Source organism: Prinia subflava, chromosome 1, assembly GCF_021018805.1.
Source record: "Prinia subflava isolate CZ2003 ecotype Zambia chromosome 1, Cam_Psub_1.2, whole genome shotgun sequence".
NCBI lineage: Eukaryota > Metazoa > Chordata > Aves > Passeriformes > Cisticolidae > Prinia > Prinia subflava.
Window position 1 is genome coordinate 61,600,047 of NC_086247.1, and position 23,460 is coordinate 61,623,506.

At 39.0% G+C, this 23,460-nt stretch overlaps 1 protein-coding gene across 1 annotated transcript in view; it reads left to right on the forward strand.

The window, feature by feature from the left end:
• AHRR (aryl hydrocarbon receptor repressor) overlaps window positions 1-23,460 on the forward strand; it is an 81,845-nt gene that overhangs the window by 23,999 nt on the left and 34,386 nt on the right. Inside the window, exon 3 of the mRNA XM_063419897.1 lies at window positions 1,956-2,137. Within this exon, the coding sequence (XP_063275967.1) occupies window positions 1,956-2,137 (182 nt within the window). The remainder of the gene's footprint in view (window positions 1-1,955; window positions 2,138-23,460) is intronic.

Genomic DNA, 23,460 nt, shown 5'->3' on the forward strand with positions numbered 1-23,460 from the left:
GCCCTCCATAGATTGGACATCCTTCTGGTGCCATAGGATGACTGAGCCTCAAGGTTTACTGCAAAAAATAGTTAGCTCAGAAAAAGTAAAAACCACTATTCCTTCTTTGTTGATTGCATTATTTGTTCTCATATTTTCTTGTCTCTAATATAGGAAAGTAATTCATTTATCCCAATCAGCAAAATCTTTTCCACGTCTTTGGAAGCAACTCATTGTGTTATTTAAGAACCACATATTAGTATTGGAAATTTTGAACAAAATAGCAGAAATTAGATATTTTCAGTGAAACCTACCTCATTTTTTTTTCTGTCTGTTCTATCCACTGATGCTGTTCTCTTGAAGTGAGCTTCTCAAAAGTAGCAATGATTTTTCATACCTGATTTACTTTAAGAGGTTTCCAGTTAGCAGCAGTCACATGTACAAAACTGCTCTTCAAAAAACTGTGGGGTTTTTTTACTGTTTTTTTTTACTAATTCCTAAGATAATTTTTTTAGAATTACAATTGTAATGACAAATTAATATTGTTGTAATTTAATGCCTTAACTGTGGGAAATGGATTTGTAGAGAATTTTCAAAGTTTGCATACAAATACATACTATGTAAGCCTTCTGTCAAACTGGGGGAGTTTTTTATTTTTTGAGGCAAAAATTTTTAATATCTTTGCACTTAACCACCTTGTGAAATGCTAATGATCAAAATTAAAATTATGATTGAAAAATTCAGTAAATGTGTGTAGTAATTGAAACACAAATGAAAATGCAGTAGTAAAGTGTGACAGATAATTAGTTTTTACTCTCATTGTCCACTGCAACATCATCTAGCTACTTAAGATTATCTGATCCTTGGGTTCAGTGAAATGAAACTGTTAGCACAACCACAGTTTTCTTTCCATTTCCCATTCTTGAGTATCCATGTAGTTTGTGGCTCCAGTGCCCCATAGCTCATACCTGGATAATGCACTTGAGTACTGCTGGGTTCAGCAACAGCTGGCTACTGAAAGGAACCACCTTCTCAACCTCCCACTCAGGTCCTCTTGCCTAATGGACAGGTCTGTGCTCCAGCACTGAGCACCCCCCACTGCCATGCTGGAAATAAGGTGCCCATTTCTGTGAGCAAAAGGACCAGCTTGTCCTTTGCTCCTTCTTCAGCACATCTCACACGTTCTCTGGGAATATGAGTGGACGTTCCAAAATTGAGATTCCTCACTTGTGATGTATTTCATCTTAATAAATTTTCACAACAGCTTTCTTGGTTCCCTAGTACTGTCCATTACATAAGAGGAGCACAGAATGGGGATGGACTTGCTTGGCCTAGAAAGCTGAGTAACTTTAATCCCTGTGTTTTGTGAGGAATATCAATCTTCTTAAGAAACCAAATTCTTATCTTTGTTATTACTGATGTAGGAAGGTAAAAGTGAGAATGTACACAGGAGTTTTGAGCTTGAGGACAGAATCTCTCTTCACCTTGTCTTTCATACTTTTCAAACTCATGTCGAAAGACAGGCTCTTTCCTTAATTATCTCCTGACCCACAGGTTAACTTTGAGTCACTAAACGGAGGGAACTAAGATGCTTTGAATGAATACAGTGGGTATTCATGCATTAGTCACGGTAATTTTCCCCTGCTGTTCTGTCCCTCATTTGTACAATAAAGATGAGAAATTGTTTTTCCTGGTATTGACTAGAACATGAAGATAGTACCCACTTCCCTAAGGTGAAAGGTCCTGAGTAAGAAGTACCAGTTCTTGACTTTTTGCCTGATGCAAACAGAAAAGACAAAGCCTGTGTTATTGCACTATGGCAAATGCAGAACTGTAAATCTCTTTTTGTTAGGGGACAGAGACTTTAAAGATTTTCATAGAAGCTAAGGAAAGTATTCCTGTTATCAATTAATTGCATACAGCATTTCAGTCTCTGGAAGAAAAACAGGTAATCGAAAATGTGTTCTCCACCACAGAAGGCCTGCAGTTGGGAACGAAAAATCAAATCCTTCGAAGAGACACAGGGACCGTCTGAACGCGGAACTGGATCACCTGGCCAGCCTCCTTCCCTTCCCCCCTGACATCGTATCCAAGCTGGACAAACTGTCCGTCCTGCGCCTTAGCGTCAGCTATCTCCGAGTCAAAAGTTTCTTTCAAGGTAAGCTCTTTCCTTAAGGTCTCAGCATCCCGTTAAAAGTGTCCCTCTAATTCATTGCTGCTTTGTACTAAGCCTGAGTAAAAGTAACAAATAAAAATATATTGATAAAGGCAGGGGAAAAAATCTATTATTGAACTTATTTTGTGCCTGGGATGTTGCAAATTTCATTCATTTTCTCTTATGTAGTTTGTGTGTTTTTCACCAAATTGTGGGATAACGTCCATCTTTCGTCAGCAGGCTTTAGAAAATGGGAAAACACAACTGTAAAATCACTGAAGTGGGAAAAAAGTTTGGGGCAAATGTAATACCTGTTAATAGTTTGAATTCTCTGTTTGAAGCTGTTGTTATGAAAGTTCAAAATGCCTGTTTAAGTACAATGTGAAAGTCAGCCAACTACTGTATTACCTAGGTTTGCTGTATGCCTGGAGGAAATGGGTCCTCTTTAAAAGCCAAAATGATCACTGTCTTTTAGGATAAGAGAGATTCAACTTTTAAAGTGCTGAATAAAGCTGTACTAGGCTACGCTTTGTATAGTTGTCTGGCACACCACAAAGTGAAAGTCAAATGTGCGTTTTCAGATGCACATAAAAAGAATTCTTCTAAATTTGAAGATATTTTGAGTTTCTTCTGTTGCTGTGGAGCGCACAAGAGCAAAATACAGATTAGTGATTTAATCTTGGAAATCGTCTCGAGTTGTTTTCAAAACAAAAAAAAGGAAAAAAGTCCTGTCTATGAAGGAGTATAGTTGACCAAAACTTATGGGTGGAGATAATAGAGATAAACTGAAGTATTTTTTATGGAAATCATTTTTCCTTTGTTACTCTTTATTATTTCTTCCTGTTACTACTCCTTATGATGCACAGTGCAAATATATATATAAATAATAAATAAATATATAAAATAATATATATTAAATAAATAAACTTTTTTTTGCTTTAACCAAAGAATAATATCCTTTGGTTCCTTCTTGCTTTTAAAATGCATTTTAATATAAAGAAGTGTCAGCTTGAAGAGACTCTGGGAGGCTGCAGGGCATTTCACCAGGCTGACATGAGATTACAAAGGGTGATATCACTGATGGCAGGAGGCTCCCGTGTCAGCTGTGGCAGGTGGTTGCCCAGTCTCCAGCATCCCACAGAGTGCCTCTCTTTCCCTTTAAACACATACCTGAGTGCTACGGCCTCTTCCTCCAAGCCTGACTTTTGTTTCTCTTGTATTCGCAAGCAACAGTATCTCTTCACCTGCATTTACTACTCTTCTGCCAGAGTTTCTTAAATCCATTGTCTCCTTTCCCAAAAGGACAAGATAAAAGGAAAAGAAGCAAAGCCAGGCTGCATTATGTTGAAATGTTCTGTGTTCCATGTTTTGAGAGATTTCATTTAATTTAATCCCCAAATTACCTAATTGAACACAGTTTGTGTTCCCTTCATTCTTATTTTTTAATGTTTACGTCATGAAACTAAGGTTACAGAAAGCATTGTTTATAGTAAAGGAAGGAAACTACATGCCACTTTAAGAGAAGAGAGCAGGCTGGAGCTTCAGAAGGGTGAAGTGGAGGAGAGGTGACCTGTGGAAGCAGAACTGCATGAGGAATGGTTGCAAATGTTTGGCTAAGGGCAGAATCTGCCGCATCTTTCATGAACATCACGATCTACTTATTTGTAATTATGAAGAAAAAAGGCAGAATCTGTTTGTTTGGGGTTTTTTTTAAGCAAAAACTTTGGTAGCAAGTCACCTAAAAAAGCAAACATATTCATCCCAGCATTTCAATCTTTGTTGTGATGAAAGAGGATAGAAGGACAGAAATGGATTGTTTGTGGCTTTTTAAATCAAAGGGTGGCACTAAATTGGGAGCTTATAAACATTCTGAAGACAGAGAACAGACCAGTGGCAAACAGAGATGTTAGAAAATTGGATAAAAAATTCTATCTGGAAAAATGGCTTAGTAAATCTGTACTAATTCACTCAGGGAAAATTAATCCAAAGAAACTGGTGTTCAATAGAAAAGACAAACCTAGAAATGAGAACATAAAAACAATAATCGAAGAGGGACAGTGGTCAGCAAGTTGTTCCATGCCTGTAATACGATATGTTGACATAAACAAGAAAACAAAGTGTGGATTTTGGTCTGTTTGCCCAGAGGCAGCGTGTCACTACCCAGGAAGATTATAATCCCTCTCTGCATGAGACCAGCATGACTCCATCTGGAATAGAGCTTTCTGTTGTGGGCATTGCCTGGTCACAAGGGCATTAGTACACATTAAAGGGTTTGGAATAAACACAGGCAAGAAATTACTGTAAAGTTGCATGGGTGAAAAAAAAAATCAACAAACAAACAACCCCCCAAAAAACCTAAAGTGAGCTTAAGTGTGTACAATTTATATTCTCTGGCTGTTTGTCCTCATAGGAGGAAAAGACGAGAAGGGAAGGAATTTTTCAGGATATTTTACAGTGGCACAATAGAGGAACCAAGGAATGATGATGCCCAAGATGAAATTTTTCTGGAATATCATGCAAAACGTATCTGTAATGAGTTCTATTCAGCTATCCAATATTCCTAAAGTGGATGCAGTGGAGATCCAGTACATTCAATTTTGTAGTGTGCGACAGACAGTACTGTACATCTTTTGTTTAAAAAAATGTTCTTTAAATTTTGAGGAAGTTAAATTTCAGGTTTCTAAAAGGTGATTTTAAAGATATTGTTTGCCATTTTAAAAAATAAATGAGTAGTGCTACTTGACACATAAGTTCATATGTGACATTGCATATTCAACCCATAACAGGTCAGCAATTCCCATGCCAGTTTGAGTGGCACACCTTCAACCACACCAGTGGTTTCTGGGCACACTCATTTACTTACCACTAGGTGTCCTTTTAGTAGCTGCTCTGCCATAGTCAGTGTGCAGCACAAATGTATTTATGAAGATCAATAGACAACTGGAGGGAGTAACCTCAAGTGTGAAAAGGTTTTGCAGAGAATTAGGTATTAGTGCATGGAGAACATCCATCAGTCATTTGTTCCCATTTTAGTGACCATTAAGGGTTAGCACCTTGAAGCATATGGCCAGTTCATCTTATTTGAGTAGCTTAAGCAAAGGCCTGGTTCCTTTCCAAAATTTAGGCCTGGTTGTTGAGACAGATATTCCTAGGATTCAGTTTAAGTCTTTGTGGTGAATTCCCTCCCTCATTCTTAGAAACGTTTTCCTTTTGCTTCAGAACAATTCTTCTGCCTACTTGTTTAAGATTCTTCACATCTCTGTTGTCTGTTGGCAGAGGCTCTGTTAATAGCCCCTCTCCCCCCAAGCTAGGGCATTTAGTCATTTTGCATTTTCCTGATAAACGCTTCAAAATGCCTTGCCAACCTTCCAGTCTCACCGGATCTCGTGCATGAAGCAGCTGGGTCTGAACCAGGGTTAGCTGATGACTTAGAGACATCAACTGCTACAGGAAACTGTGACTGTCATTTGGCCCTGACAAGGATTTGCTTTGGGTGGGGCTCCTGTGAGCATGGAGTGGCACTTAGTGTCTGTGACCACTTGAGTTTGCTGGGCCTCTGTCTTGGACATGTTCCACCTCAGTTAATTGTCTGTCTTCCTTTGCCACTCTTGACAATACATCCTTTAGTACTTCTTATTTCTCAGTTTTTCCGCTGGTGAGGAAATGGTGGTCTTGCTCCACTTCAAAACCAACCCCATTTTGTTGGTTGTTTAACTTGTTCCCTTCTAGTGCAGGTAATGATTTAGTAAATAAATGTCAGAACTCATAGCAGCTCAGGTCCTTTCTGAGAGAGAGGTAACTTATGTTTGCCAGTCCTTGTAAGAAAACCAGCTATGACAATTTAGATAGACAGAGTTACAACTAGGGCTATATAGCTCCTCATCTTTCAGTTGTTAGTATAACTAACCTTGTATCAACAGGCCACTCAAATTTTTCCTTCAACATCTCATTCATTAATGTTAAACCTTTTAGCCATAAGCATTCCTGATAAATGATAGCTGATGTTCAGTATAGTCTTAGACGGGAAATGTAGATACCTCAATATGGATCAATTTTTTTAAATTTTAAATCCTTTACTACATAATTTATAAAGCATAATTTAATTCAATAGCTTGTTATTTTGCCCATCTGGACACTTTTTGCATACATACATATACATACCCAAAAACAGAGACGTGCATGCATGCACAAAAGCAGTGTCTTCCTGACAAATATCTCACTCACGTATTATTTTGAATCTCTGTGTTTATTGCAGACTTCAGTGCCTTCTCTGTATTTACTTACTTCTAGACTTCATTTGATTTTGAAAGCTAAAAATCTGATAGATTTATGGATGACTAAATATGGATTGTATCCAGTCAGAGATGAACTCTGTGAATAAATATCTTAAAAGTTTCTGTAGGTTTTATATTTAAACTGTGATCCATATCTTTGCAAAATTAGTGACAGTCAAGCATGGAGACATGTTGTTTGATCTGCCTTAGACTAAAGTTATATATGGATTGTAAACTGAATTGCAGTATAGTTTGGGAAATTTGTCTACAAATGTTAGTTCATCTGTTTCCATGTATAATTAAAATTTTTAGGAAACAAGCCTGTAGTGAACCCTCCTGAGTAAAGAATAAGCTATGCCTTAACCTGTGGGTCATTGTTGAATATTTTTGCAAATCTGAGACATGGCTGATTTAATACCTTCCTTTGTCATCCTTAAAATCCAAGCTAGAAGTTTCCTGATTCAGTTTAAGCCTCCCTTCTGTAGAAAAAAAAATTGCTTCCATTTCTCAAGGCACCTCTGCTTTTACAGCCATGAAGGTGATCCTAGCAGACAGAAGCAAAAAGAGGCAATAAACATTTTTGTTTTCATTGTCTGTAGCTCCCCCTCTGCCGAGTAGCAGAAAACCATTTTCCCAACCTTCCATGGTTAAAGGACTTCCAGCATAATTTTTGTAACCTTCCCTTCCTTGCTACATCTGATACTATACATTGGCTTTTCTGTTTCTCTTCTTATAAAGTTGTCCTTTATTTTATTCATTTTTAGTAGAGATTTACTGTGTGATTCCAGTCACCGAAGAGCTCAAGGTTTTGTTAAGGCAGTCTTTTCTTACATTTCCCATTCTTCACTGCCACTGAGACAGTTTACACTTATCTCCTATATATTGATTTGTTGAAAAAATTCCAGCTTCTTTTCCCCTTAGGTATGTGTCCTCTGAGATTATTCCAGGTGTACTGACGTCTCCCTCCTGTTGGTCCTCTGTCTTCCAATGCTGTGACTTGGGTGGCTGCTGCTACAAGAACCATTGATTTCAGGATTTCCTGATCACTTTCACCAAGCTGTCCTATCTCCTTCTAACCCATTTGGCCCCTTCAATTAAACCTCTTATATACATATATATATGTACAATTATTTTTTAAAGTTTTTCTAGGTTTTTTAGGGGTTTTATTTTTTCCTCTTTTCTGACAGGGTAGCACACACTGTGTGGTTTCTGTCTTTCTTCTGATTTAGCATTTATGTTAGTGGGTCATTTCCTTTTACTCGTCTACGTGTTTGGTGTGATTCAATTCCCATCAATGTTTACCTTTAATGGAAATTGAATTTATCCCTTTTAAGAGGAAAGCAACAAAGGATTCCTCCCAGCTGGCCTGATTTTCAGTATCCTCAATTACTTGCAGTGTGTTCAGCTTTGTTCTCCTCCTACAGCATGCATGGCTGTTACTCTCCTAGGTCAGAAGCATACAACTGTGATTGAGATTCCTCAGGTTCATTCATTAGACCCTTTAGGCTATTATGTATTGTAATATTTGAATACTTTGTGCTGCAGCCCCCACTGTGGACCTGTTTCTGGTGTGACATACGTGACACTCCAGCGACACAGAAAATTAAGGTCTTAAAACCTGAGGTGGGTAAGGCAGCACAGAGGGATCTTGCTTTCAGTGCATAATCTGCAGTGTATTGCTAATCAACAGTGCTGTAGGAGGGCTGCTTACCTGAACCAGAGCTCCTGCTCTGAGGATCCAAGGTTCCTCTGCAGTGCATGTCCTGTGGTTCTCAGGCATCCCTTCTACCCCACTGTCTCTTCCTAATAATTCTGTTTCCCCAGAGTTTTCTTTTCAAACAGCCATTAATTTTCTTTTCCTGGATTGACAAATTCTGCCTCTTTGGTATAAATATGTTTTTTAGATTTTACTTTACGTAAGCACGGAAAATTTTTCTGCTACAAGATCCAACTGATTCTGAAACTAAGTTCATATGGTTGAGCTTACTATTACAGCTATGGCCTGTACTGGATCCATTTCCATGGGAAAAATTCATCTTTCATTTGTTAGCCAGTTTCAGTAGCCTGAAGCTTTCCCTTAAGTTTTAAACCATAGTCTTAGTGAATCACAGATTCACAGATGGGTTGAAGATGGAAGGAACCTGTGGAGGTCACCTGATCCAAGCCCTCTGCTCAAGCAGGGTGACTGAGAGCCAGTTTTCCCAGGACCAAGTCCAGACGCTTTCTGAATACCTTTAAGGCAGTCCACAGTGTCCTTGGGCAACTTCAGCTGATTTCACCCTTACAGTGAAAATGTGTCTTCTGATGTTCAGAGAGAGCCTGTTTCACTTTGTACACATTCACTCTCATCCTGTCACTGGACATTTCTGAAAAGAACCTTGCTGTTCTTTCCACCCTTCCTTTAGGTATTTATACACTCTGATGAGACCCATCCTGAGCTTTCCCTTCTCCAGGATGAACAGTTCCAGCTCTCTCACTCTCTCAGCCTTTTCTCATAGAAGTGCTCTAATCTCTTAATCATTTTTGTGTCCTTTCATTGGGCTCTCTCCAGGTCCTTTATCATGCATATATTTAGAACAGATATAAGAAAAATAAAATAATAAAAAACCTGAAATACCGATAAATATTATCAGAAAGATTTTTAAGAACAGGATAAAATGGCTGAATCAACAACAACAACAAGGAGGAAATTATACTTCCTTGATTCCATCTCTTCATTCCCACCAAGAAAAGATTGGGAGCTATCCAGAATTTCCTCTTGTAATTCTGGATCTGTATTTCATACAGCTTTTCTATTGCTGGATGCCATCCAAATCTTTTCTTGGTATGACTTATATATTGATTTCCATCATGTAAATAATTAGAGGCTTTCAGAATATTTCCAACTTTTTTTAATGAAACCTGTACTTTAAGATACAAATCAAGGATTCAATTCGTGTTCTTCTGATTAGTTAAAGTTGAAGCTTATACCTTCAGTCAAGATTTCCCCAGTGTATTTGAGGTTTTTAACATCTTCTACTGAGTTAGAGCATTCCCAGTCCTGTCCTCTGAAAATAAATGTCTGAATGATTTCTTCCTTGGAAGAGAAATAAGGACTTTTCTTTTTTGAACACATACAAAATGTCCTTAGCATATGTATTGCTGTAGCCCACAGTTGTAGCTTAATTATATTGTAAGCATTTAAGTTGTTTAGGTTTCTTAGGACGGCATATTCAATGGCTTGTACTGAGAAGAAACATTCATGGTCAGAGTGGGTAACAGGTAAAGTTATTCCTGTGGCTGTGTTGAATTGGCATATTCAAATTGCACCAATATTTGGAGTGTTTTGGCCAAAAATGGACTGTTCATGAAAGAAACATTTTCCACTCTCTACTGCTCTCTATTTTTACCATCTTTTTAGCAATGCAGTAACTGAAAAAATGAAAAGCTGTTTGCTGCATAAGTGGTACATAAGTAAATTGTTGAAGGAAGACCTACTGTCTGCAAATCATTGTCTAATCAAGTGCTAAAATACTACATCAGTGAAATTTTAGTAGAAGTGTCAAGACTTTAAGCAGGATAGCTGCATTCATTCACCCCTGAAATCTGGCAGGGCTCCTTTCTAGAGAAGCCACTGCAAATTGAATCTCCTCCACATTACCCATTTTCAAACATTATTTTGGATCATTTTGACTAGATTTTTTATTATATTAAATTGCCAGGGAGGCCATTTTATTGGGACATATTGTTTATACTAATGGGTCATTATTTTCTCTTTCCCTGGTTTCCTGGGAACGCCATTCATTCCATGTGACAAATAACCGAGGCTGTTTTGTACTACAGGTCCTCTTACATAACCTGGAGATCTCTCTGTCCTTGCAAGGCCTTTGCTGACTCTTGGAGGAGAACTGTGTCTGTTCTTGGTGTCTTGTAAGAGGGTGTACCTCCTTGTCCTGGTTAACTTTCTCTTTAGTTTCCTGCAAACAAGACGGGTTTTGTAGGATGAGTGTTGATTTACAAGCAGGATTTACTTCAGAATGAACATATATTCGGGAAGAACAAGACAATTTTAAATTGCTTGAATTCCCACAACCTTTGAAGGTCAAGGAAACCTGTCTGTGCAACACTATGTTGTGTCATCTTCTGAGACTGGCTCCAAATTCAATACTTATTTTTTGAATAATGATAAATGAAGGATCTTAGTTTCAGACATTTTCTGATGCTCCTTGGGTGCTTGTGTCATGTTCTGTAAGTTGTTTATTTTACTAGAGCTATTACAAACTCAGACCTGTTAGACTGATTTAGTCACCTGCATGAGAAAGGCTGGACTACACAGATTTTATGCTGTCTTTAAGAAACACACCATCATTAGGATTCTTCTTGCAGAATTTCCTCTTGTAATTCTGGATCTGTATCTCATACAACTTTTCTGTTGCTGGATGCCATCCAAATGAACATCCCTGTAGGCTTCAATGTTTCTCTTGATATTATCAAGACTGATTAGAAAACCAGGGAGCTGGAAATGACAAGCGACATGAGGGGAATCTTTGCGAGATTTCTCCTGAGGGCATTTGGCACTGGGAGAGTTCCACTGATTCTACCGACAGTAGAAGTACACTCAGGACCAGACACATGGTCAGCCATGCACACAATGCCTGGTTTTATAGGTGTTCACACAAACCACAGCTTCTACATTGATCCAGTGCTAGGGGAAGTCCCCAAAATACTTTGAGCCACTGAGTGTGGGTCTTCACCTTTCTCCAGCTTGCTCAGTCATGCTTAACCATTTTGATTTGGTAGGCTTTTGTGCTCAGTGCTTTTGCTTAACTCATACTGTACCTCTCATATAGCATAGATGTAAATGAGTGTGGCAAGGGTGTGTAAATAAGTGTGGTAAGTGCAAGTGGCAAGGAACAATCTGGGTCCATCTAATCCAGGAGATTGATACAAACACTGCTTTTTGTATTCAGTGATGTTCATCTTGCTTGTGCACTGTGCTTGCTTAATCCCTGCTCTGCAGCTAAGGCCCTTCTTGGCCCAGCCTGTTACCAGCTGTTGAAATACTCTCACAGTCTGCCATGTCTCAAATTGCATTATCCTGTGCTATAAGTAATGGACATTCATTGATCTAATTCTCTTGAGTTAAATTGTGTTTAGATCTTGGAGACTGAGGAAAAACCTGGAGTTTGGTTCTACTGTAAACCATGTTTTCCTTGGATATGAAAACAAGACTGGTTTTTATCACAAGAAAAATGGCATTTTTACTTCAGAACTTGCAATTTCAGTGACTGTAGAAGATACCAGCAATAGTTTTGTCCTTATCACTGATGTAACGGATGGGAGGTGGGAGAACATTCCCTTAGGCATGAACTTTGGCTTGGTTTACACTTGTTCTCAGCTTCACGAGTGATTACAATCTCTGAGAGGAAGCATGTATCTTTACTGTCAAGAAAATGATTTACTTTGTTTCTTATTTTAAACACAGATATGTTTTAAAGGAAAGACAATACCTCTTATCCAAAAGAACAAGGAATTTAGTTTGGCATACTGTAACTGCACAGGACTTTGAAGACAAAGAAGACAAATAGTTTTAGGCTAGTGAATAGTGTGGGAGATTGTCGTGCTACCTTCCCTTCTCACTTTCCTACTGCTGACTTTATGGCTACAGCACACAGTAAAGCTCTGCAGAGAACTCTGATACAATGTGGATCACATTGTATCAGAGCACAGAATCATTTCGTTTGGAAAAGACCTTCAAGGTCATCAGGTCCAGCCTTTGACTGATGACCACCTCGTCAACTATACCATGGCACTAAGTGCCACGTCCAGTTGTGTCTTGAGCACCTCCAGGGTCTGTGACTCCACCACCTCCCAGGGCAGTCCATTCCAATACTTAATAATCCTTTAGTGAAGAAGTTCTTCTTAATGTCCTACCTGAACCACCCTAAGTGCAGCTTAAGACTGTGTCCTCTCATCCTGTCACTGATTGCCTGGGAGAAGAGGCCAATCCCTATGTGGCTACACTCTCCTTTCAGGGTGTTGTAAAGAGAGGTGAGATCCCCCTGAGCCATATAAAATACAAGTAGGGGGCTGGTTTCTGCAAAGCCTTCCTCACTTCGCTATGTGATAGTCCTAGAGTTTGGCTCAATGAATCACTCTGAAGGACTTGTCTTCATTTAATTGTATTTGGTTTAAGGCTTTTTCATTTTATTCGAAAGAAAATCTCGTGTGACTAAGATGCTTCTCTTCTCTGTCTAATGTAACAGTAACATATTAGTCAGTGCTCTGAAAGTTCCCCACCATGAAATGAAACACAAGTTTTTTAGATGAGGCACAGCAGGTCTCCCTTTATGAGTCTAGTTTTAATTTTATCACCCGTTTTGGTGCAATGCTATAAATAATACAACTGACAAATTTTCTAAAATCTTGTCATGGAGTAGAAGAAGAATGCATGTCAGCAAACTTGGATGCTCAGTAAGAGAAGTTAGAAGCAGACTAAAACTTCTTTCAAAGAAGCTCATCATTACTTCTGTGAAAGTTTGATGCTATACAACAGTCTTGCCAAAGTACTTATCATATGAACTTACTGTGTCCCTAAAATCCTGTTGAAATCCCCTCAATGCATTCTCTTTATATCTGCATGGAATATATCAGGTTGAAGGTACATAGGAAGTAAATATTTGTTATAATAAGTAAATGTCCACTATTCTCATTTACCTCTGAACCTGCAGTATGGATTGGCTACTTACATATTGGAAACAGCTGAAAGAAGAAGACTGAAAACAAGTAAAGATCAGGTTTAAATCAAAACACAAGGTATTTTAAGGGGGTTTTTAAATTTTTTTTCTAGCCCATTGACAACTTCATAACCATTTTACTAATTGTATACCTGCAAAATATGTCATCTTATATTAATTTTATATATTCCCCTGACTATTTCAATATTTGTGCAGAAAATGCTACCTTCTGTGTGTTGGTATTATGTTGCATATCAGTGTCAATGAAAACCTGTCACAAACCCTCTATACTTTTTTCCAAATAATTTATTAAACCGATGTTGTGCCATCAAATGACCCCTACAAACCTTATATGGGAGAATGGCACAATAAATAATGCCTTATGAAAACATTTCTTGAGAGGATAAATAATTCAGCCATAATAATGTATCTTGAGCTGGTGAATGTTAGGATTTATGTGGAGAATATTCTAATATGTTATTATAAGGACCACAACAGTACATGGAGAAAAATGAAATTGTATTTCTTTTTTCCATGCTTTTTCTACAGTTCATCTACACTGTGGCATGTAGGAAAAGGTTGTACATCTCAGAGCAAGTAATATTTGTAAGAGGAAATCAGCAATGTGTGAAATCACTTTAATAATTCTTAAAGGTGCAGTCTTGCCAGGTGCAGAATGCTCTCAGGTTACAAGTGGTTCAAGAGGTTTTGATTATTTTCAGCACTTCTTCAGGACCACCAGAACTGTATTAAACCCCAGCAATGGAGTTCTAAATGTCCTCCTAAGGGAAGAGGTCTTTCTTCTGAGCCAAACATACTCAGTAACATGTCAGAGTGTCTGAAGGTATTGCACATTGCAACATACATTCTTCATTTTTATTGATGCTAGCAAGCGCTTTAGAAATATTTAACAAGTCTGGCAGCAAGTGCCATATCATTTCAGGACAGTGATGCACCCTACATTTGTTGCTGCCAACTTATGGTTAGGGAAGCAGAGACAATGTCAGTTTGAAGGTTACTTTGCCATCATACCTTAAAAGTATCATGGTAGTAGCTGATAGTATCTTTAAAACCAGCAGAGTGGCTGAGATTGTCACCACTACCAGCATGAGGAATTTATCTTGTCTTTCTCTAGTCTTGACTAAAGTTAAGTCACATTCTCCACACAGGAGTCAGATTGCTTACTTTAGATATTGTAGCCTCAGCAGATATTCTGTCTTCTGACTCTCTGAAGAGAATGTTCAACTCGTATGGTTTCTCCAGCCAGACAAAAGCTGCAAACTACAGAGTTGTGACTCTTCATCACTCCTTGCCAAATGCCCATACAACAGCATGTCGAAAGCATGCTGGGGAAAACTTTCAAGCTGTATATTCCTGTACCCTGAACCGCCTGTGTTGGAGATTGGGAAATGTAACAGAAAGTTTCCAAGAAAGAGGACATCGAGAAACCTAATCTCCTTTCCGCTGAGGTACCCTGCCAGGAAAGATCTACTGTAGGCAAAATTTGGGTGAAAAGCCTCTTCTCAGAAATCAACAAGTTTGTTTGGAGGGAAAACATAAAGACAACTGGTCATGTCTTTAATTCCTTATAATGTTTTGCTTAACCTTGGCATTAGTGGAGTAATACAATCCAGGCTTTCAAAATCTGCCCCAGTGTTTCAAAAAACATATTGCCTGAAATTAAGTGTATTTTTCAGAGTCATAGCAAAAATGCCATTGGGGAGGTTGAAGCCTGGAAGGTGTGAATGCCAATAATTTGGCTGGAGTATGTTTTGTGCTAGCTAAACTGGGGACCAACTAGCCAGATTATAGCCACATTGGTAGTGGTGGAGGTTGCTGGAGGGAATGAACACTCAAAAATTAACTTAGATCTATATGGAGATAATGGGATACATATGAACAATTTGGAGGATTTTATCAGTGTACTTTCATGTCAACTTTTAATTAAGTCTGCCGGTTTTCTTTTTTATTTTTATTTTGGTGTTTAACTTGGTGACTTTCCTTCCCTTCCACCTCTTTTTCTCTTAGCAGCCTTTTTAGTGATAACCCACCTAACTTTGTAAAATTTTCTTTTTTGTATCATCTTCTTCTGTAGATTTTCTTGTTTTCTCCATATAGGTTTTTTCCCCTTGTCTTTTCCCATCTTTGCTACAGCATTCTCCCTTTACTTCTATATTCCTCGCTCCACTCCTAAAAACTTTTGGTTGCATCTGCTGTCTGCCATTCCAGAACTGGATCTCTGTCTCTCCTCTCCAGCAACAGACTGAGTTTGGTGGGAAAGCAATGATCTGCCTTTTTTTTTTTTTTTCCCCAAAAAGACACTGTTCTCTTCTCCTATTGGATGAAAGCAGGACCAGGCAAACCTCTTTTCCACTCTCCTCCATGAGGGCCTTTTGCCCTGAGAGATCTGGGTGTGGTGAGCTCAGATAGACTGCTGGTGCTTTCATTGCATGGGCCACAGGGAGGGGATGTACCTTTCATTCCCTCCCCTACAAAGAGCCCTACCACAGCGTCAAGATGATGAGAATCACTGAAGCGGAGGGATGAGCCTTAGGGCGGGAGGGGGGAATAAATAATGGCTTGTTGTCAACCCTCCCTTCTGCATTAGGCTGCCAGATGATTTCTTATTCCTTGCTCCCACCCACACGCTTCATGCCACCACCAGCATTTTTGGTCCTTTGTGGCTGAGGTTGTGGGCTAGTCAGCTGGTGAGTCAGCTCCTGTAACCAGTGCTTTTCCAGCTCCCCATGGCAGGAATAGCTTGGGTGGAAGAGGTTCAGCCAGCAATATCTGCATGGAAGATGGGGGCTGCTTGGGCGTGTTAATTGATTTATTTAGAATTTCACCATTCTGCAAATAAAGAGCAGGTTTCCAGGGCTGTGCAATTCATCTCCTCTTGTTCTCTTTGCATATGCTCTGATGCAGGAAGTTTTGGAGCTACACCCTGTATACCATCTGTTACTTTGGGAGCGTGGAGTGAATGAGAAATTCAAACTTTGAATAGGTCAGGAAATTCAGAGTTTTGTTCTCACAGCAATTAGCTGCATGTTGGTCTCAGATGGCACTGCAGCTCACGGGTTAATGCACAAAACGAATCTTGCGCCACAGCTGAGTTCCCGCGCCACCGCTGAACTTGGCACTGGGACCGAGTGGGAGAGGAGAGGATCAGAGCTTCAAAATACCTTTGTGCCTCCTCAATGCTGGGCAGGCCTGGGCCTCTTTAGTGCTTCCCAGGGGTCAGAACACCCTCCGGGACTGGCTCATGCAGCCTCTTGCAGCTCATGTCAACTGGGGAACATCTGGCCAATGGAAAATACAGCAGGCAGAAGAATGTTCCAGCTGCCCCGTTCCCAGCCTGCCCCTTCCTGCCTTGACTCCATCAGCTGCCGGCTCTGTTGTCGTGGTTGGAGTGTGATCTTTAGGTACTCCAGCTCCTTCTCTCATTCTCCACATCAGGCAAAGGCTGTGCTATGCTTGGACGGGCTGTATGAAACAGCACTTATAGAAGGCTCAGTCACAGCTAGTGACTGAACAACTAAACAATTAGTTTTAAACTAATTTTACAGCTGCACTGTTTGCTGTCCTTCTCAATCTGCCTAGTACGAGCAGATTTCCAGGCGTCCTTCAGTGGTTCTGACCAAGCTAGATCTTGATTTACATTGCAGTCTCAAAACATTCTTTCCCTCCTCTTCCAGACAAAATCTGGGCATTTTCGAGTATGTACAATATGTTGGGGCAGAAGGAAGAGGGTGAGGGTAGAAGTGATTTTGTGAGTAATGCCTGCTGTAATTTTTATAACCGAGTTACTCAGAAAGCCTTAGGTTTGAGTTTAATGACTGTAATTTGTCACAGTACTTAAACCTATTTCTAACGAAAGAATACCTCTTAGTAGCTATTTAAAGTCAATTTATTCATTTAAAAATGATTTATGGTACACTAATCTGAAATGGTTTGATTTTGGGTTATTAGTTGGGGTATCAGTGAACTCTATTAAATTTCTCTGGATAATTTTTAGATTAAATAAACTCCACAAAAGGACTAAAAAAAATTACATACAGGCAGATTTGCAGCTAATCCAAATTAGTGGATGCATGTTCTCATATATATATAGGAGATGTACAGATCTTTCAATTATCAGGTGCAAGATATTAAGAGCCGTGGAGGGAGTGAGGAAGGCTTGCAGTTATTATTTGGAAATTGGCACATGAAAAGTCATTGTTTATCCCGATTTCACTATGCTAAATTACTGACTAATTCTCCCTCTAGAATTGCAGACCCAGTGGGACTTAGACACATGTATTAGCTGCCAGCTTGCATCTCCTTAGAAAATGGAGCAATTGACCACACTGTCTTTGAGCAGGAGAGGGTATGTTCTTGAAAAAAGATTAGAGATATTTTTCTTTAATGGGGGATATAAAAAGGACTCTCAGAAAGGCAAGACTTCTTAGGTACCATATCTGTGGCCAAACTGGCATGCAGACCAGAGCTAAGCAGCAGTATTCTAGCAGCTGTTTACCCTCAAATGCCCATACATAAACTCATTCCTGCAGTTAGCAATGATTTCTTTGCCATCTGCCTCCAGAAGAAGAGTGTAATTTGTTTGTATGGGTAATGAAGCCCAACAGCATTCTTACATATCTCTTTCCATAGCTAGAAAGGAAAAATTGCCATGTTAATTAAATACTTAATTAATACTTACACTTACACTTAATACTTAATGAAATACATTAGTATCCAGTGCTGTTTTCTCTAGGTAAACTTCTTGTGCATTAGCCAAAGTTCATAAACATCTTGCCTCTGGTTAGACAAGAGTTGATCCTGTATGTTTTTCATTTTCATGGGAGAGCACCCAGCTCTGACAGTGACGTCCACCAGCAGTAAAGTCACAATTCTCTGTCCAGCTTCCAACCTAATTCTTCTCCATAAATATGGGCCAGACCTGGAGCAGAGATAAGGCCAATTTTGGGGTGTCATTAATTTTGTATCAAAGCTGGGCTGGGATGTCATCTTTTTTATCAATGGGAAACTGCAGTGGAGATGGGAGAGGACCTCTCTACTGCTGGGTGAAGATGCACATCAAGGTCAAGCCTAAAGTGTAAAACCCCCAAATTTTGGATGAAGCCAAGGGTACTTAACAGCCTGTGGGTGCATCTCCAGAATCCCAGAAACTGTCTGTAGCACGTATGGGCACACCTCAACAAGCTTTCACCTGTTTAGTGTGTCTAATAATAGCAATGAACTTGCAGAACAGTGTGCAAACTGGATCCCACACTGTGAGTCCTCAACAAGCTTAGTGCTGTGCCCTCATTCCTATTGTTACTTTATTTAAGCTGGATTATAAAGCTGGTTTGGGCAAGCCTGTTTGTGCTGCCATTAAATGAAATGTGTCTGCACACTAATCCTCACAAAATATCAATGAGCAATATAGCCACCATAATTTTTTAAATTGTAGGCTTCAAAGTAATTTAACAGCTTTTGAAAACTTTATTTCAGGTAATTAGTGCAAATAATTGATGATGAAACAACAACGGTTGCTTTCATAGCGTTAACTGCTTGTGAAAATAGGCCAAGCCCCCCCCACCCCTGCCATTGGGTAGAGTTGAGTTGCCATAAGAGGAAAAATATTTTTAAATTTTTTTTTTAAATTATCCACTGCCTCTTATCACCCAAAATCATTCAAGCTACCACCTGCATGTCCATACATGTCCACACAACAGATCACTACATTGGTCATTTGTGGGATAGCTGGCTAAAATAAAGTAGAATTTTGTGACTTAGGAACGACTCTAACCTCTAACTAGAACTTGTACTTTCATAGTATTCCTTCAGAATCAATTCCTAAGCCTGTTTCCTGGTTTCCTATTTCCAAATCTTTGTGCTTCTAGCAGTGCAGCAGGGCAGTGTTTAATTTAGGGCAATCCTATTTGTTGTTTATTGAATCTAATGTTTGTTTGACTGTTTACCATGACTTTTAAATATCTTAATTAGCATAATTCACAGTAGCACCTGTTTGACAAACACAGACCTTTAAGATAATAAAAAGGAACAGGCTAACTAAATATTTGCAGAAGATGCCGGTATGGTTTAAAAGAATTGTTCAGCATTTTAGCTTCAGGTTTTTTTCGTCCTACTCAGGCGACAATGTTCCATCCAGATAAAATTTGAAGCTGTACATTTCTTCCCTGATCAAACTGAAATGAAATAGTCCCATGACATATTTGGGGGAATCCCCTCCGATAATATGCGTGTGCCTTATATCTGTGAGGGCTGAAAGGATGAGCTGCCTCTTTAAAGAGCTTCCGTGAACCTGTATTGTTGTAGTAAGCTCTGGTAGGCGAGGGGTTGCGTGACTGCAGCAGACTCATTTGTGACCTCAGAAAAGTGGTTATGAAAGTGATCTCTTGATCAGAGGAATAGAGCTCTGCTGCCTGCCAGACCAGCAATGCAGAAATGAGCCTCCTCCCTGCAAATCTGCCCCGGCAGGAGAAAAAGCCTTCCTCTTTTGGATGCAGTGTAATGATTCCTGTGAAAAATTTTCGGGCTTAAAACAAAGTGTGCTCTAGAGTGTACACTGCCTCCAGTTAAATTTCGCATTTTTTAAAATCATGCAAGATCATCTTTGCTTTTTGCGATTTGTAGTTTTCACTGTCTGCCTTAAACCTGCTCCTTTTTTCCTTAGTGCAGAGCTAGTAGGTCTTGTTTCAGTGGTTATTGGGCTGACTCTGGCAGTAAGCCACAGTGTATATCCAATGGAGATCATATTGTAACTGATGAAAACACAATAGAAACTAATGTCTTTGTCACATGATGAGCATAAAATACATCTGATGAATCAGTAGATAAGAAATCACTGTTTTTCATCCAGACACATGAGACAGAATAAGAAGCACTAGAAGTAATTTATGTATCATAGTTCTCCTTATAAACAGTATTCACCTGGCATTGATCACTCAGTGAAAGCTGCAACTGGCTATTACTGCCTAGAAAGTTGCAGCCATAATCCTATATGCTTCATGAATGAGATACAAGATTCCTGTTCTTATCCCATAAGGAATACTCATTATTTCTTTGAAAGCTTGCTATGAGTCAAAACAGCAGGCACCTCTGTAGGAGTCAGACTTGCCTGTTCAAGCCAATGACACATACAGAAGAGTTGAAACTGGAGAAAAGGTTATATTTTATTAGCTAGGACTTTGTTTCTGAAGTACAAAACATTGGTTTTCCTTATCTTCAAACGGGACAAGTCTGATAAGAACTCTGTGCCTGCCTTGTAATTTTATCACTATATCTAAGTATTCTCTGGTCTTAAAAATTGAAAAGCAAATCAAAGCAGGGAGAAAATTTACAGTCTTAGAGCATTTAAATATTATCTTTCCTGCCTTTTATAAAGACAAGATTTTTTAATTATGCTTAGAAAATTTGAACGTCCTAGTTCTGACTGTTGACCTAGGGACCATGGCACTTCTAAGAAACTTAATTTTTCTGGTTCCTGAAAAGGAGAGAAAATGTAAGCCCACTACTGGTCTAATTAGGGTCTTTGGCATCTGCTGAGGATCTTTTTTTGAGTACAGAACACAGCTGTCAGGAAAGGCAAAGCAAAACCTTTGTGAGGAAGTGAAAAATAAAGGTTATTGTAGTAATTGAATACATTGTGTTGCATGCATTTTCTACTTCTGCAGAGGGTTCGGGTTCTACAAAGGAATTTATTTTTGGACAAACTGTAGTGTCTTCTCTGCAGGCCCTCTGTCTTACGAGGTATTCCAGTTGGGAACAAAGTCCATCTGTTTGGGTAGCTTTGCAGGACTAGTTTTTAAATGCATACATTAAAATATTAATGTGGATAAAAACACATTTAAGAGATCCAGGGATTGTAACATTATCAGTTTAGGCATCTGGCAGTTCAGTTTCTGATTTCTCTTGTCAGATAATTCCTAATTTTGAGCTTTTAGGTAAGATTGTCATGCTACTGGTTTTCTTCGTCATTCCAAAAGGTTCTGGAATACAGCTCAGTATTTTAAAATGCCCCTGGAAATTGATTCTGAATTTTTTTTTAAATCTTTAGATAGTGTCCCTGATGTTTCCCTTGCCCTTATCTTGTCTCAGCACGTGTTCTGACTTTCTGAACTAGAAAATCCAAAGCTTGAGCACCTCCTCTCAGGCACGTTTTTCCCACAGCACTTTAGGTGATTTAACTTCTCGAGGCTTCTTGCAGTCGATGTCACCGTGGCAGCCTCCACAGGCAGCAGAAAGGCCGAGCAGAGCAGCTCTGCCTTTGAGAGTGCTGTGTTCTGTGAGGGGTGTGTGTTTGTCTGTTGTTGTGCAGCAGTGGGCTGTGATATCCAGCTCATTTAAGGATGGAGATTCCCATATTTCCTCTATCAAGTGTCTTTGCTTCTTTAAAGTACACTGGAAAATGAACATGTCTGTGCCTTTAATATTGGACACAGTAAGGCTGCTGTATAAAGCAGATATTAAAGAATGGTTCTACAATATTCCCCACTCTAAAACTGTTGGATCCAGATTTGGTTTTCTGGGTAACATATGCACATCCTGTGCACTAAAGTCTCAGTGTGAATATTTTAGATGCAGTGTTTATTTCATTTTAAAGGTTTCCTTTATCCTCTCCAGATAGTGTGCATTGGCTATTTTTAAACAGTCTCTTGGATGATATATAGTCTACCGACACATGTTCTTTCAACTCTCTTCTAAGAGACTTAAATTCTCTTGGAGCCAGCAGGTGTGAGTTTAGCCTGTGTCTTTCATTGCAGAATGGTGCAATGAAAATTATAAAGGCACAAGAAATTGAGGAGTGGAAGCTCAGGAGATAGTGTGAATCATAGTCCTGTAAAAAAGGTTATCAAATCCAAAAAGGCTAGCAAAGAGCATGTAAATCTCACATAAGTTAGTCATTGTCAGGTTGCTTTTATCAAGAAGGGGGAGAGATGCTTTCTTATGCATTTTCCTAGTTGCATTTATTTTCATGTTTGATTTTTGATTTGAATTTGTCCTTCAGTGACTGATTACTATATGTGGAGAGGGTAAAAAGATGCACTTCTGTAGCCAAGAGAGACTAAAAATGTTCAGATATTGTCAAGGTAAATCTGTTATCAACACTTCGCTGCATTTTTTCTGTAAGATGCAATTCTTACAATCACCATTCCAAAAATGGGAAAGATTCCAGTAGACTTCAATTACTTACTTCTGAACACACAGACCTTTCCTCTTAGCTGTCTAGTAAAAATGGATTTTGGTCTCATTACTTATGTTTCTGAAAAATATTTCAGACTCAAGTTTATTTCAATAGGCTGTTTATCACTAAGGATGTTTTTTGTTGTTTTTGGATGCAATGATTAGTTACAAGCTGCTCTTTCATCATATGCTTAAATTTAGTCACATACAGGCTTTCTCATAAGGTTCTGATTTTTCTTATTGTCACTTCTGTGATAGACTTTGTTTCACGTCACAGATGCTGCTGTTGTGCATCTGTTGTTTATTTTCTGTCTGCAACAAATTTTGTGGACAAAGCCATGGCATTGCAGTGAGAATATAACAACATAAGAAATGCACTACTGTGTCACACCAGTGGTCCATCTAGTCTGGTATTCTTGTCTTCAAAATTGCTGCCTTTTATCTCCTTTAAAGCATTCTTGTGCTGGTATTAAAGGGCACTTCACAGTCCTCATATTGTGGGGTTGGGCAAACAGCAGTTCTGCCTTCAGTTTATCCATTGCCCTTATGATTTTGTAAACCTGTATTATATCTCCCCTCGTCCTTCTCAGTAAGAAGTCACAGCCACTTCAGCCTCTCCTCTAAGGGAAACTGCCTCTGCTGTGGACATCAGTGTCCACTGATGTATTATCTTCACTGGGAGAATCAATCCTGAAAAAATGGCCTAATGGCAATGAAAAAGTATGAGCCATATCAAAAGAGGACAACATTCTTGGGCCATAGAGTGAGAAAATGCCGTGAATTTGAAGTATATAGAGAATCCATTTCTTAAAATACATCTGGACAAGGGAAAATATGAACAGCTAATGAGAAAAGAAGTCATTATGAAGGATTTTTTGAAGAATGGGGAAACTCTCCAAGTATTTTTGATAGGTCATGTACTCAATAGATCCTAGAACCAGTGTGTCCTGATGTGCTGTTCCTCTGAGTATGTATCATGATCAGCAGGATTTACTGAGATCCCACTCAAGCAATCAGGATGTAACAGGTCAGAACACTCTGCAATACACTTAAGGCTAATTGTGGATCAGTTTGGTGATGTCACAAATGAAAATGTAAAGCTATATTCATTGTACATTCCTAGATCCTTAACTCTGGAACTAACCAA